General features: G+C 43.0%; 1 protein-coding gene across 1 annotated transcript; it reads right to left on the reverse strand.

Moving 5' to 3' along the window:
* Positions 1–6,354: 6,354 nt before the first annotated feature.
* On the reverse strand, positions 6,355–11,217 carry myoz2a (myozenin 2a). The gene is made up of 5 exons (XM_076143850.1): positions 10,830–11,217; positions 9,984–10,150; positions 9,162–9,306; positions 7,108–7,291; positions 6,355–6,904 (listed from the first exon to the last, which is right to left on the reverse strand). Exons 1-5 carry the CDS (start codon positions 10,909–10,911, stop codon positions 6,679–6,681), a joined length of 804 nt encoding a protein of 267 aa, XP_075999965.1. The 5' UTR covers positions 10,912–11,217; the 3' UTR covers positions 6,355–6,678.
* Positions 11,218–12,239: the final 1,022 nt, after the last annotated feature.

A 12,239-nucleotide genomic window follows, 5' to 3' on the forward strand; every position in this document is an offset into this window, starting at 1 on the left:
TATATAAAGAAAGTGATGAAAAGGATGTTAAAGCATTCCTCCTTTTTTCTATCTTTTATTTTGCATAAGACTGTAACAACTGCGTGTGTTTAGTTGGAATATACAGTACTTATTCCATACAACAGAGTTTTTTTTATCATAAAAGTACAATTTTAAAGGTAATAACCTCCATGTGATGCGATGTGTTTGATGGTGTATGTGTTAGATTTTGTGATGTTATATTGCCATAGAAAAAAAATTATATAAAATTTGCAATTAGTCTTACAAGCAATCTTTGCCAGGCATATGTTTAACTGCAACTCATAAATTCAGAAGCTTGTTTGAATTTTACAGATTTTAACACCACGAAATCATGAATTCAGTTATCTTATCTACATTAATGTTTTTGGAGAAAATTCACCTCTATGTCATAATCAAGTGTAAAATCATGAACACAGATCCAATAATCTTTATGGTTAAGTAAAGAAAAACGTGTTCCAGAGAAATCTATGCAATCACTGTGTGGCTTAGGAGAGTGTATGCAGGGATTAAGCGTGCGGTAAGGGGTCACAATCAGCGTGGACCAGGCTTTCCCTAGGAAGTACTTGAAAGGGCCCATTGAGGGGACAATGCAGTTCCCTGTGTACACATTTCCTCAAGGGACATATAATGCTTCCTTTTAAAATATAGAACACTTTGGGAGTGTGCTCCAAAATCTTTTTAACTGATATGAGCTGAAAGGGTGTTGAAACTTTTTTTCCCCCATATGCATGAGAGAATTCAAACTAGTCAGGGAAACACTACAAAATGCTTCCTGGAAATAAAATGAAAGAACTAGTCAAATCTCTAGCAGGACTATCCGAAATATGTTGTTATCAGCATGGTGCTTTGAGGGCAGATACAAAGCTTCCTCTGTCCATGTCGGACAATCCATTCCCGGCTGGAAGTGTTTCCTTCTTATATACCCCATATGAATTATGAATCAGGTATCCAGCAAGAAGGGTCTTTCAAAAGTTTTGCAAACTAAACTTAATCTATGACCTTGGTAGACCGTTTGCAATATAGTCGCTGAATCTACTGTAACAATTTGTGCACGCTCAGCATTGCCGCTTTCCTCTGAGCCAAATGTCTAAAAATGACTGTATCATTGCATTGACACGTCATTGCCTGGCTGGCATGCAGCGTGGATGACTTCTGCAGAAAAGCGGCTCATTGGTTTTCCATTGTTTCCGGATGTCATTTATTTCTCGTTGTCCTCGGATATGACTGCTTGACCGAGGAGGTTCAGCGCTTTGTGTGTCCAAGCTTGTGTCTGCAAGTTTGCGAGATTCTGCCAGTATTTCATTGGGTTCTCTTGAACAGAGCGTTTGATTCTGTTGTGAAGGGCGTTTTTAATTCAAGATTAATTAGTGGGACTTTGCCAGCGCCGCAAGGAGACGCCGCACACAGCAACTGCCCCGCTGAGAGTCGGCGCCATCGCCCTGGCTTCTCACCTTGAGAGAGCCCCATTGAACAGCAAGCGATTTGCTGAACACAGTGGATAAACAGCTCAAATGACAAACCTGTGTCCTCTGAGAGCAAATCCCTTTATGCAGCTCACCGCCAACAGTAAATATTCACTTTAATATGAAACACCAGATAAGTTTTCTTGGATTTTTTTCATCTCTTACTCAACAACCAAACGGTCTGCAACACAGATCAGATCAACTTTCTGAACATGTGGACCGATGAAGCTGCAATCTCTTTTTTCTTTACTGATAGATTCATTCATTGATTGTTCAATTGGTTCAATGGACAGCCTAACACACTTTCACCCCAAATGTCACGTGTCATTTGAAGGACATCATGTGATAGTTTTAGTGCCATCTGTCTGGCTTTTCGATCCATACCTACTGTATTATTGATATCATTCAGATTGAACAGGCAAGTGGGTCAAATCAATGAATTTAAAGAATAGAGAAATAATGACATTTTCAAGCCGTGTTTTGGCAAGACAATCAGTCAAATGTATCTATAAATCTAAGTGCATCTTTTTAGGATCCATCTGATAATAACAAATGCCATACTGATATACATACTGTGGTTGCCTGAGCATTACAATAAAATGTAAATAAATGAAATGGAACATCACTAGACTAATAAATAACAACACAGGGCTGCAATTTGTCACCATCATGTATATAAACCCATAAATATGTTGATTTATTTTGTTTAGAATGTACTGTGTGTATGTTTGTGTGTCTGTGTTCATATATCTGCTCGAGCCTTTCAATCGCTAGACTTGTGACTAGAAGAGATCCTCTGCCTAAACTCCCTCTCCTCACGACAGAAGCCTGCAAAATCAGCGTCAGGTGCGACAAACAAAGCAAACCGTCCAATATTTTCTGTGAATCCAGGTTGTTCTGTTCTGTTGCTATCGAATTACAACTAATGAGGAACAACACAGAAGTGAATGCCCCGTTGTTACGTAAGAGATTAGACACGCTCGAATGCCACAATGGGGGCCACGGGAGGCGACGCCTCTGAAGCAACCCGTGCTATATTTAACCGGGGATAAAACACCCTCTAATGATGAGTTTTCCCAAACGAAACCACTCCTCAGGTTTCACACAAGCAATTACATCAACATGCATTTAGTATTCTTGAGCAAATTACAATATTCACCTGAGTCAATGTTTTAAAAAGTACTTATCCAACCATTTTTGTACATGTTTTTACATTTAATTCAATTTCTTCTTTATATTAATTTTCCTCACTTTGACCGCCCTCTCATTGATGCCGTACTCATTGTTTTACTGCAGAAAAGTGGATGACATAAGCATCATTTTTTGGCAATTGACCATGTTACATTAATTCTGGAGTGCAGCCAAAGGGGTGACTGTGATGTATTCTTCTGCTGTGTTCGCCGTATCCGTGGTAGCTGCAGCGCACAGGAAAAGCATGCTATCGCTTCAGTACATTCTGTGAGGGAAAGTAATACCCTTCCTTCACTAAGATAAGCCACATTAATTATTTGTTCACCGGCACTATCATCAAATGTGAAATATTTCCTCCATATCACCACATCACAGACTTTTAAATAGATTTCTACTCTTTCACAGCAGCCTTAAATAAGAAATGAGACATTTATTTGTCACCTGAAAGCCACCGTGCTACAATGTTATCACTTGTGAGTTCATAACTCCTTGCACAGTGTTCAGCCAATGAGAGGAGGTTAATACATATTGACCACTCAGGAATATAGATGAGCCCCCTGAGGTGAAAGTCAGAGGCTGGATTACTGTGAGAAAACACGCCTCTAATTGGTCTCAAGGGCTTTGCATGTAAACAGGAACATAATCTTGTATGTGTATTCACCCAAACAGGCACATTACTACCTCCCAGTGTGCACCCTTCCATTAACTACTTCCATTATTAAATGAATTTCAGCGGTGTTAACTTCTCCTCAGAACTATTTTGTGTTACTTATTTGCACCCCAAAGATCAGCGATGTGACAAATGCAAACACTGAACACACATGTTCAAACCATTGCATCATTTCACCTCATTCCCGGAGTGGAATGTGCACCCCGCCACCCCTCGCCCCACCTCATCTGTAAGGTGATCCCCACCCCGCTGACCTCTGGGATGCTTTATTTTCACCCATATTTTTAGACATCCTACAGGGCTTTGCATGTTCTCGTGCCAACGGCCACCTGCTGCGCACATCCATCAGGCTGGCCAAGTCTGAGAGCGTGATGATAGAGGATTGACACACTGTACACAGGCTTTGTTTTCAGATGGATTATGTTTTTTGTCAGGCTGCCACTTTACACAGTATTGAAAGGTTAATCTCTGGTTTACAGGGTTTCTAGCTGTTAAAATAGCACAAATACAGCGATATCCAACCTGAAATCTTACTGTAATGTGTCCAAACATGTCGGTATTGTGTGTAAGATAACCGCATGCCAAAACAATCCATTCATAATGTCTCCATCTTGCTTCATGTCAGCATCTTTGCAATTTTTGGCCCACAATAGATTCTTTTTCACACTTAAAGAAGAGTTTTGTCTGGGATATTGGCTGGCGAGGCCGCGCTTTGCTCGAGCTGTTAGCAGTTGTGTCAGCAGCACGCTGCACAGTCAGGCTTTGCTGCTGTGTGTGCAGACCGAAGCCCAGGAGACCGACGCTCGAAAACACGACGATGCTGAGGGCATCCGCAGCGGAGTCTATTGTTAAATGCTGATGAAGACGCCTGTAGGCCAGCTGTTCAGAACGGTTCCGGCTACTGTGTTTAAAACAGCAAAAACTGACTGATTTTTCAAAGTCAAATCTACAACTTCCAGCAGCCGTATGGACACACATCATGTCCCCATGTCATTAGCTCTTGACTTACATAAGGAGAGCTTGCTTATCTGTTTGTGTTGTGTCTTGGTTCCATAGAGGATTTCACTTGAGCCATCTTAAGTAATGCTAAGCCAGGGTACACATAACAAGATTGGGAGTCAAGCCAAGTCAAACTACAGAGGTTACAAATGAGCCAATGTGCCAATTTCTACTCACCTTTGGCTCGCACTGCAACATGTTCAGGACTCATTCGCGCACTTAATTACATCTTCTTCTACAGCCAATTGTTGCTGCTTACCACACACCATTCTCCAGAGTCACAACCGAGACTGGATTTTCTATGATTCCAGGTTCTGCTGGAGTGATTGTGAACATTATCTTTGTGTGTGTTTTGTGTACTGTTTGCTCTCCACACACCAAACCAACTAAACACCGTAAAATGTATCATTTGATGTTATTATGTGTTGGCTGTTTCACTTTTGGGTTGAAACCTGAAACCTTAGATTAAGGAAAACAAAAACTCTGGACCTCAAAATCTATTATCCTGTGCCCAGGTGCCAGTTAAGAGACAAATAATCATACCGTCTGGCTCCCTGACCCTCATCCTACACCACAGTCTCTGCCAGTAATGTTTCCGTTCCTGCATTTTGATAATGGCTACAATCAAAGTTCAAAAAGAGTTCATGTCTACCCCTTGATAAACGCGGCCGTGGTACTTGGCAGAGCTACTCGTGCTGTCGGATGCTGCACACCAGGAGCTGCACATTCCAAACACTGTTCAATACAGGGCTAGACAAAGGAATTAGTCACCGGAAATCAAAGAGGCACTTCCTGATTGTGTTTCAGAACAGGACAGCCTTCAATAAGTCTAATAAAATTACACATAACTGGAACATAACATAACAGATGAAGGTTTTGAGTCCTGGAGAAGCGTCACACACCCTCAAACTTAAGATCCCTTTTTGTGTTTGGATTTCGTGCCCACTGCCTCAACATGTTTTTCAGCATATTTGCTCCTGGTGGCTCCGTTTTGTTTGTTCAGCCGTGACAGCCATCATTCCCCTATGCCAGCTCCTCCTCATTGTGTTTATTCTGATTAAATCACCGCTGCTGTGTGCAAGATATATCCCTCTGCCATGTGTTGTGTTGTGGAAAGAAAATAGATCCTTGTGACTGTGCTTTATCAATCACAAACAGAACAGAGAGGAGACATTAATAAGAATGAAACATTGCAGTCTAACCCTTTATCTTGCCAAGCTTCTCTTGCAATAAGCAGAAACAGGCTCAGGAAACTGGCACTAACCACGCCACATTCTTGGTAGGAACACAGTATTCATGAGTTGCCTTGCAACAATTAACTTATTCAGCCAACATTAAAGCTCACTCATAAATTGTTACACCCCTTTACCAAACATGCAACATTCTGTCAAACCCAGAGTGAGAAAGCGCAGCTCAACTTAATCCTCAGTTTGTGTCCCTTCCCTTCGGATTTCAGCTGAAAATACTGAAGCACTTGTAAGATCACAGCATATTCAATCTGTGGTTACAGGTCAACAAAAATACGTTATGTACTGGATTTGACTGCATGCCATGTAGTACTATTATCTCCTATAGATTAATTTCTCAATTCTTTATTAATGAACAGAGAGGCGGATCAGGATCGGGCTTGGCTCATCAAATGACTCTCCCATCAATCCTATTCCCACAGCCAAAAGGTGAAAGACACATCCGTCAACCCACTTGTGTCAGTGAAGCAGATTTGATTTGTCAGCCAGTGTAACCTTGAGGCTGTGTTACGGTGGCTTAACATGTATCTTTTGACTCTCCGGCAGCGTGATAAAAGATGGCTTTGCATACCAAGACGGACAGGCGCAGCATCATTCACTGAGCCTATTACACAGCTCAAACCAACTCACTGTGAAATTTACGCTCAGGGACATGATATGGAATATGTTCCAGATCGGAATCTATGTCCAGAAAACAGGGGAGACGTTAGGAAATGTAAAGATACATTGAAATAGTTTTTTAGCATTTTATTTTAGCATTTTATTTGGCTTAAAGATGAATAGCACAAGCAAAGAAGTGTCTGCAAAATACTGTTTTACACATTAATATACAATGAATCCAATTTATTACAGTAGTGACTCACGCTGTTTCATCCTCGCCTACAGAACAAGCTGACTCATGTATTTTTCAGTGCAGTGCAATAGTTAAGAGGCCTGGAAATACATACATTGTAACTGGAACCGGCAAAGCCCAACGGGACGCCTTGTCTCACCCTGACTCTGTTCTGACCGAAGTGTTACCTCACCCACAACAACCTTGGGCGCAGCTACTAAATCGACAGCAACTCTGCATGATGTCATTAGGGGTTCAAAGGTCCTCTGACTCAGGGATGAACTCGGGGTCCAGGGAAACAGTAGGGAAGACCGGCGTGGCCGTCGCCACCCAACCCAGAGCAGCTCTGTTGAAGGAGGGTCGGTTTACCCTCACTTCCCCCTGGAGCTCAGGGTAGTCAGGGAGGGGATCCATTGGGGGAAGCTCGATGGGAGCGGCAGGCGTGGGTGCCTTGTTGTAGCCCCCGAATGGGATGGCCACCCTAGAGATGACAGATTGACATGGTTAAAAGAACGGAAATGAATGACAGCTGAATTGATTCAACTAATTAAAATAGGATATAGCTGCTTTGAGTGAAGACTGTAAAAAAATCATGCATGTTAAACCATGAAGATAATATTCAACATGCTTTGTTTAACTTTGTTATTATTTGTTTTCCCTGTGTTCCACTCATGAGTGTCTTACCTGTTGAAGCTTTTGTACCCTGGAAGCTCTGGTTGGGGCTCCGGCTCTGGCATGTGGGCGGCATGCGTGTCTGCTAAGCCGGGGTCTTTGCTGATGGCCTGCTCCCAGGGTGAGAAGTAGGCCTTTGGCACAACTGTGCAGTTGAACTTCTCTGGAGGAACGTCTTGCAAAGGTCCTCCATATCCTGGGTGTGTCAAAACAACACACACAGTGATTTAAGATGCACATTGCATATTTTTCTATTTTCTATATCTAAACTACAAAGCGCCATCTTTCAATCCAGCACTGCTTTCCTCATAGGGGATCTTTCTGGCTGTATTACATAAGGTTGGGGGCGTCCTTTCACGTCCTCACTGCTCACAATGAACAATCCCCCTTCCTGAGTTTTTTGTTTTGCCCCGAAGAGGAAGCAGCAGAGACCAAACAGACCTCTGGGGAAGTGCACAGGTTTTGGGGGAATCTATTACAAAGATTTCCAGAGGCCATGGAATGGTTTGCTTTGTGGTGGCACATTTGGCGAAATGGATGTTTTGGTGGAAAAGGACCAACGATTGCCCATCTCTGTGTGAGTGTTGTGCAGATGAAAGGATAATCCTAGAAAGGCCTGAAATAACAGTGAGTGAGTGAAAGACATCACTCTGGTATCAATTTATATGCCTTTTCTCTGCAAACAACTTAAGACACACTTTATGTTTGTTATGTTGTGCTCGTGTTTGGGAATCCTTTACTTAAGCAAAGAAAGAATACAATAAAAAAAATATGGAAAATAGTCAATTACAAGTAGAAGTGGTGTATTTGAACCATGGAAATGATGCCAAAACCGAAATGGTCACTAGGTATTAGCAGTAAAATGCGTATCAAGGTTTTACATCAAAAATCCCCAAATATGAAAATATGATGTGTTATATGAAAATGGAAATGCCCTAATTTTTTAAGTTGTTTAATAGATGAGGTTTTTTCAAGCGTTACGGACATCATCTGTGGGTAAAACGCAAGTCAATAAGCTTTTTAGCCACATTGATTTTCTGCAGATACACAGTTTTTAAAGCCATGTTGGAATCTAAAGAGCTCATATTATAGTCTGCCAAGCAGTTTTCCCACCTATCACAGGACTTTGAGACATGCACCTCTAACCACTGCGTGCTCGCGTATTTTAAGAGTTCGCACCATTTGATATACACTTTGGATGAAGTCATTCCAGCTGTTCCAGAAATCGGTCTGCTGGCTGCTCTTAAGCTCCAGAAATAGCTCCATGCTCATCCTAAAATCAGTATTGGTTTTATGTCAGAAGTGAGAGATGAGGGAGGAGGCGAGTGTAAGGCTTCTCCTGATGGTATCAGTGGCAGGGTAAGGCAAACAGGAAATGCCCCGTGCACTTCCCGTGTCCGAAAACCACCACAATTTCCAAACGACGGTCCAAAAGAACAGGCAGGAGAGTGTGAGAGAGAGAGAGAGAGAGAGAGAGAGAGAGAGAGAGAGAGAGGGAGAGAGAGAGAGAGAGACGGGGGGGGAGGAGACATGAAAGAGAAGAGAGGGATGAAGTTACAGGGAGAAGGCAGATGAGAGGGGTGCAGAGATAAGAGTGAAAAGGCCTACATGTACTGTAATCATATTCTGCCTGAGGCCAGCAGATTTCAGTTGGGGATAAAATGTTTTTCCAGGATGATCAAAGTACGCGCAAAAAAATTAAAAACAGCTGAAGCCTTTTCAAAACTCCACAAAACCAGACAACATGAATAGTCTACACTGGAAGAATACCCATTTTCCATTATTTATTAAACATCGTGGGATATTATAAAACCTGCACAATCCAAATAAAACCTCAACATGGAACAATCGTAACAAAAATGACAATCTTGCATGCAAAGTTCAGAGTTGTGATGTGGTCATTAATGGAAAGCGGTTCCTGGTGTGTTGTTCAGGACAAATGGTGAACCAGGAGGTCAACCGGTTTAACAGAGGTCAGTTTGATTATTGATCCAACCAGCCATGTCTTAACCACAACGAGAGGAGGGAGGTGGTGTTGTCGTTTCCGTGTCAACAGTCTTACTCACCAGGGGCGATGCGGTCCGGGCTCGGCTCCTGACTGGCCTCCGGCACGTCCAAAGGTATAATAGGTGGCTGGTGGGCGCCTGAGTCATTCTGGCTGCCGCAGTTTTCCTCTGCATTCCCATTCTCATCCTGAGGGGCCGTTGCATTCTGGAAAGCCGCAACAAAGCAGGAGGCGAGGTGAGAATGCCATCCATCTTGATAACCATTTTATCAGTCAAACATAGTGAATAACCACATTTTCTATTCACTACTGGTCCTTTTGGGCCTGGGATGTAAAATGCTGCTGCTCCCCCAGGTCATTTATGATGATTTACTCCAGGACTTCCTCAGGAAATGCTAAACAACATCCCTCCAATGTCCCAAGCACTACACAAACCAGAAATAAGTCACTTGCCAACATGAGGGGAACAACCCTCCCACGGGCATCACAACTATTTAATGTATATCATATATAGTTTAAAGACCCGGTTACTTTAAGTTGATTCAATTTCCGTGACACCCACAGTAAATAACAGGCTTGACATGTGACCAGGTCAAGTTAAGATAAGTACTTCTGGGAAAAGAAAATGATGACCTGGTGCGCTGCCCGTTCAAACACAAAGGATCATTAATAAAGCTACTTATGGGGCGCTGTAGGCCTCAAAGTACTGCTCCCTGTCAGTCTGGCATGAGTCAAATAAAAACATTTAAAAGTACTTAATCTTTCCACAAATACTATGTCAGGATGTAAGGTAATGTGTGATACTCAAAGGGTGTGTTGGTAATGCGATGGAAGGAAATGATATTGAATAACAGCTTAAGTTCTTTAACCAGATTGGTCTTACGATTGCCTGCTTGTTGGCGTCGTTCTGGATGCTCTCAAAGGTGTATTTCTCCGAACGTTTCTGGCGCTTTTTGAAGAGACGAGAGCCCCGGTTGGAGGAGAGAGACAACTCCTCCAGCATGATGTCCTTGGCCAGGTTCACTTTCTTCCCAAGATCCATCTCTACGTCTGGACACGAGGACACACACACATACACACACAAACAGGGCAGGACTACAGCGCTGATACGCATATACAGTGTGACTTCTGACAAGATAAAGGTCTACTTCCTACACTTGCACCTTTCAACGCTCATTAAACACAAATTACACGCAGAACTACCTAGGCTGCAAAAACCCTCAGACTACACGGTTGCTGACTCGCTGCTCCTGCCAATATGATGAATGAGGAATAATCTGTCTTTGTAATCCACTTGTGTCTGGCGCTTGTTTTGTGGCTAGTGCCGCATGTGGACTACAGCATGCAGATGCCAGGGGCCCACATTCAGGTGCCAGACATGTAATTTGCCAGAATATCTCTCAGCTGTTAGTAGCCTTCAGACTCTGCCTCTATATGAGAGCGACAGAGTTGTCCTTGCCCAGAAATAGCGTGTTCAAAGGACAACGACAACAGATTAGTTACTTTGGCCCATTACAGTATACATTTGTTTATTTATAGTAAGAGTTGTGGAAGGGAGCACAGGCAACTGCCGGTGGTGATACTGTATCTTGAATTTAACAGTGTAGGAGGTGTGCTTTGGCTTTGAAAATTAATCATTACGAAGGTTAGATATAAGAAAAGGTGGAACAACATGGAGAAAGGTCAGAGGGATTGTGAACATAAGGGAGCAAAGAGGAAGTTATACTACCTTCTGGGCCTTGGATCTCCCTGCAGATTGCCGCCGCCTGCATTTTCCTCTCTCCGGTCGTCATGGTGGAGAACCGTGACATGGCTACCCCTTGGGGGAGTTGACGATGAGGTGTTAAGTCGCACTCACAAGTAGACTCTGCTCAAACATACAGCTACGCACAAAAGCAAGGCAACACAGCAGTGATTGAGCCCACGTTAAGCATCCCACATACCGAAGCAGGTAGAAGTTATTGGGGTGGGTGAAAAGGGCAAAATTAGCACATCCCTTTAAATAACCTTGGGCTGTTAAATGTCTAGCACATGCTCTTCAGACGTGGCAACCAGCTGTGTCAGGGGGTGCGGGAATCAATATGTTCGAAATTACCCAAGTGGGCTGAAAGGACACAGATAGAGAACACACTGCTGTCACAGCGAACTTGCAAGGCAGTGAGAAATTAGCATAGCAGAAAAGTCCAAAGGAAAGAGAAAGTACAATATGGATATTTAATCTAAATCCAAAATACTTATCACAAGCTTTTTTGAATGGACAGAGATTTCCATGAATCCATTCATCATGCAATTCATGTCATTATCTTGAAATCATTAGTTTCTGCTGACAGAGTGAAAAGCAAGTTTGCATTGTATCCTCTCAGCTGCCATAACTTAACTTCTCCTTCTTGTTGTGAGTTTTTTTTCGATTTTTGGTTAACACATATCACGTGGAAGGGAAGCATTACTGGTCAAAAGAAGAAGAACATTTAGCTGTGTGCTTGAGAGGTCAAACCTTAAGGGAAATACAGCATCATGCTTGATTTAAAGTGTTAGTGTCACATCAGCACTGCACAGCACATCAGCAAGGTGGGCCCAAGTGATGTCTTACCTGTCCTGAAGGTCTCTTAGGGGGGCAGGGGGGTGAGTCTGTCTGTGTGTCTCCTCAGGGGAAGGAAATCAGAAGGGTGAGAGGCGAGGGGGGTCAGACTGAGTACAGCGCGACCTGTGCTAGCGCTCGACTCTGGGGCTGTTGTTAGTGTAGGGGGGTAGAGGGTACTCGAGCCTGATCCCACTGACAACTGTGTGACTGAATGAGTGGGTGGGCGTCAGTGTGACTGTTGTCATTGGTGTTCAGTTCACAAGCAGACACAGAGCTAAATTTAGAGCACTGACACGACTGCTTCCTCTGCCCTCCATTGCTCTCTCTCTCCCTCCCTCCCGGTACAGTAGCCGAGGACATACGGCTCCTGATTGGTCCACACGGCACACTTCACCCCTGTGACTGCCCTGGATGTGCTGTAGCCTTGGGACTGGGAACGTAATCTATCATAGTCTTCCAACCCAGTGAATGTCCAGAATAATTAGTAATCATGAAGAAATAAAGAAGGAAATGCTGAAATCATTAAATATTTACCGTTTAAAACTCATTTCAATCAAT

The sequence above is a fragment of the Genypterus blacodes genome, unplaced genomic scaffold (assembly GCF_046128005.1).
Source record: "Genypterus blacodes isolate CSIRO-AG114 ecotype Tasmania unplaced genomic scaffold, CSIRO-AGI_Gbla_v1 ptg000027l_1, whole genome shotgun sequence".
Lineage (NCBI taxonomy): Eukaryota > Metazoa > Chordata > Actinopteri > Ophidiiformes > Ophidiidae > Genypterus > Genypterus blacodes.

Coding starts and splice junctions, on each gene's coding strand:
- myoz2a (XM_076143850.1), bottom strand. CDS start 10,911: ATGTCACGGTTCTCCACCATGACGACCGGAGAGAGGAAAATGCAGGCG. Junction 10,151..10,829: donor GGAGATCCAAGGCCCAGAAG/GTAGTATAACTT, acceptor CCTCGTGTCCAG/ACGTAGAGATGGATCTTGGG. Junction 6,905..7,107: donor GGGTACAAAAGCTTCAACAG/GTAAGACACTCA, acceptor TGTCATCTCTAG/GGTGGCCATCCCATTCGGGG.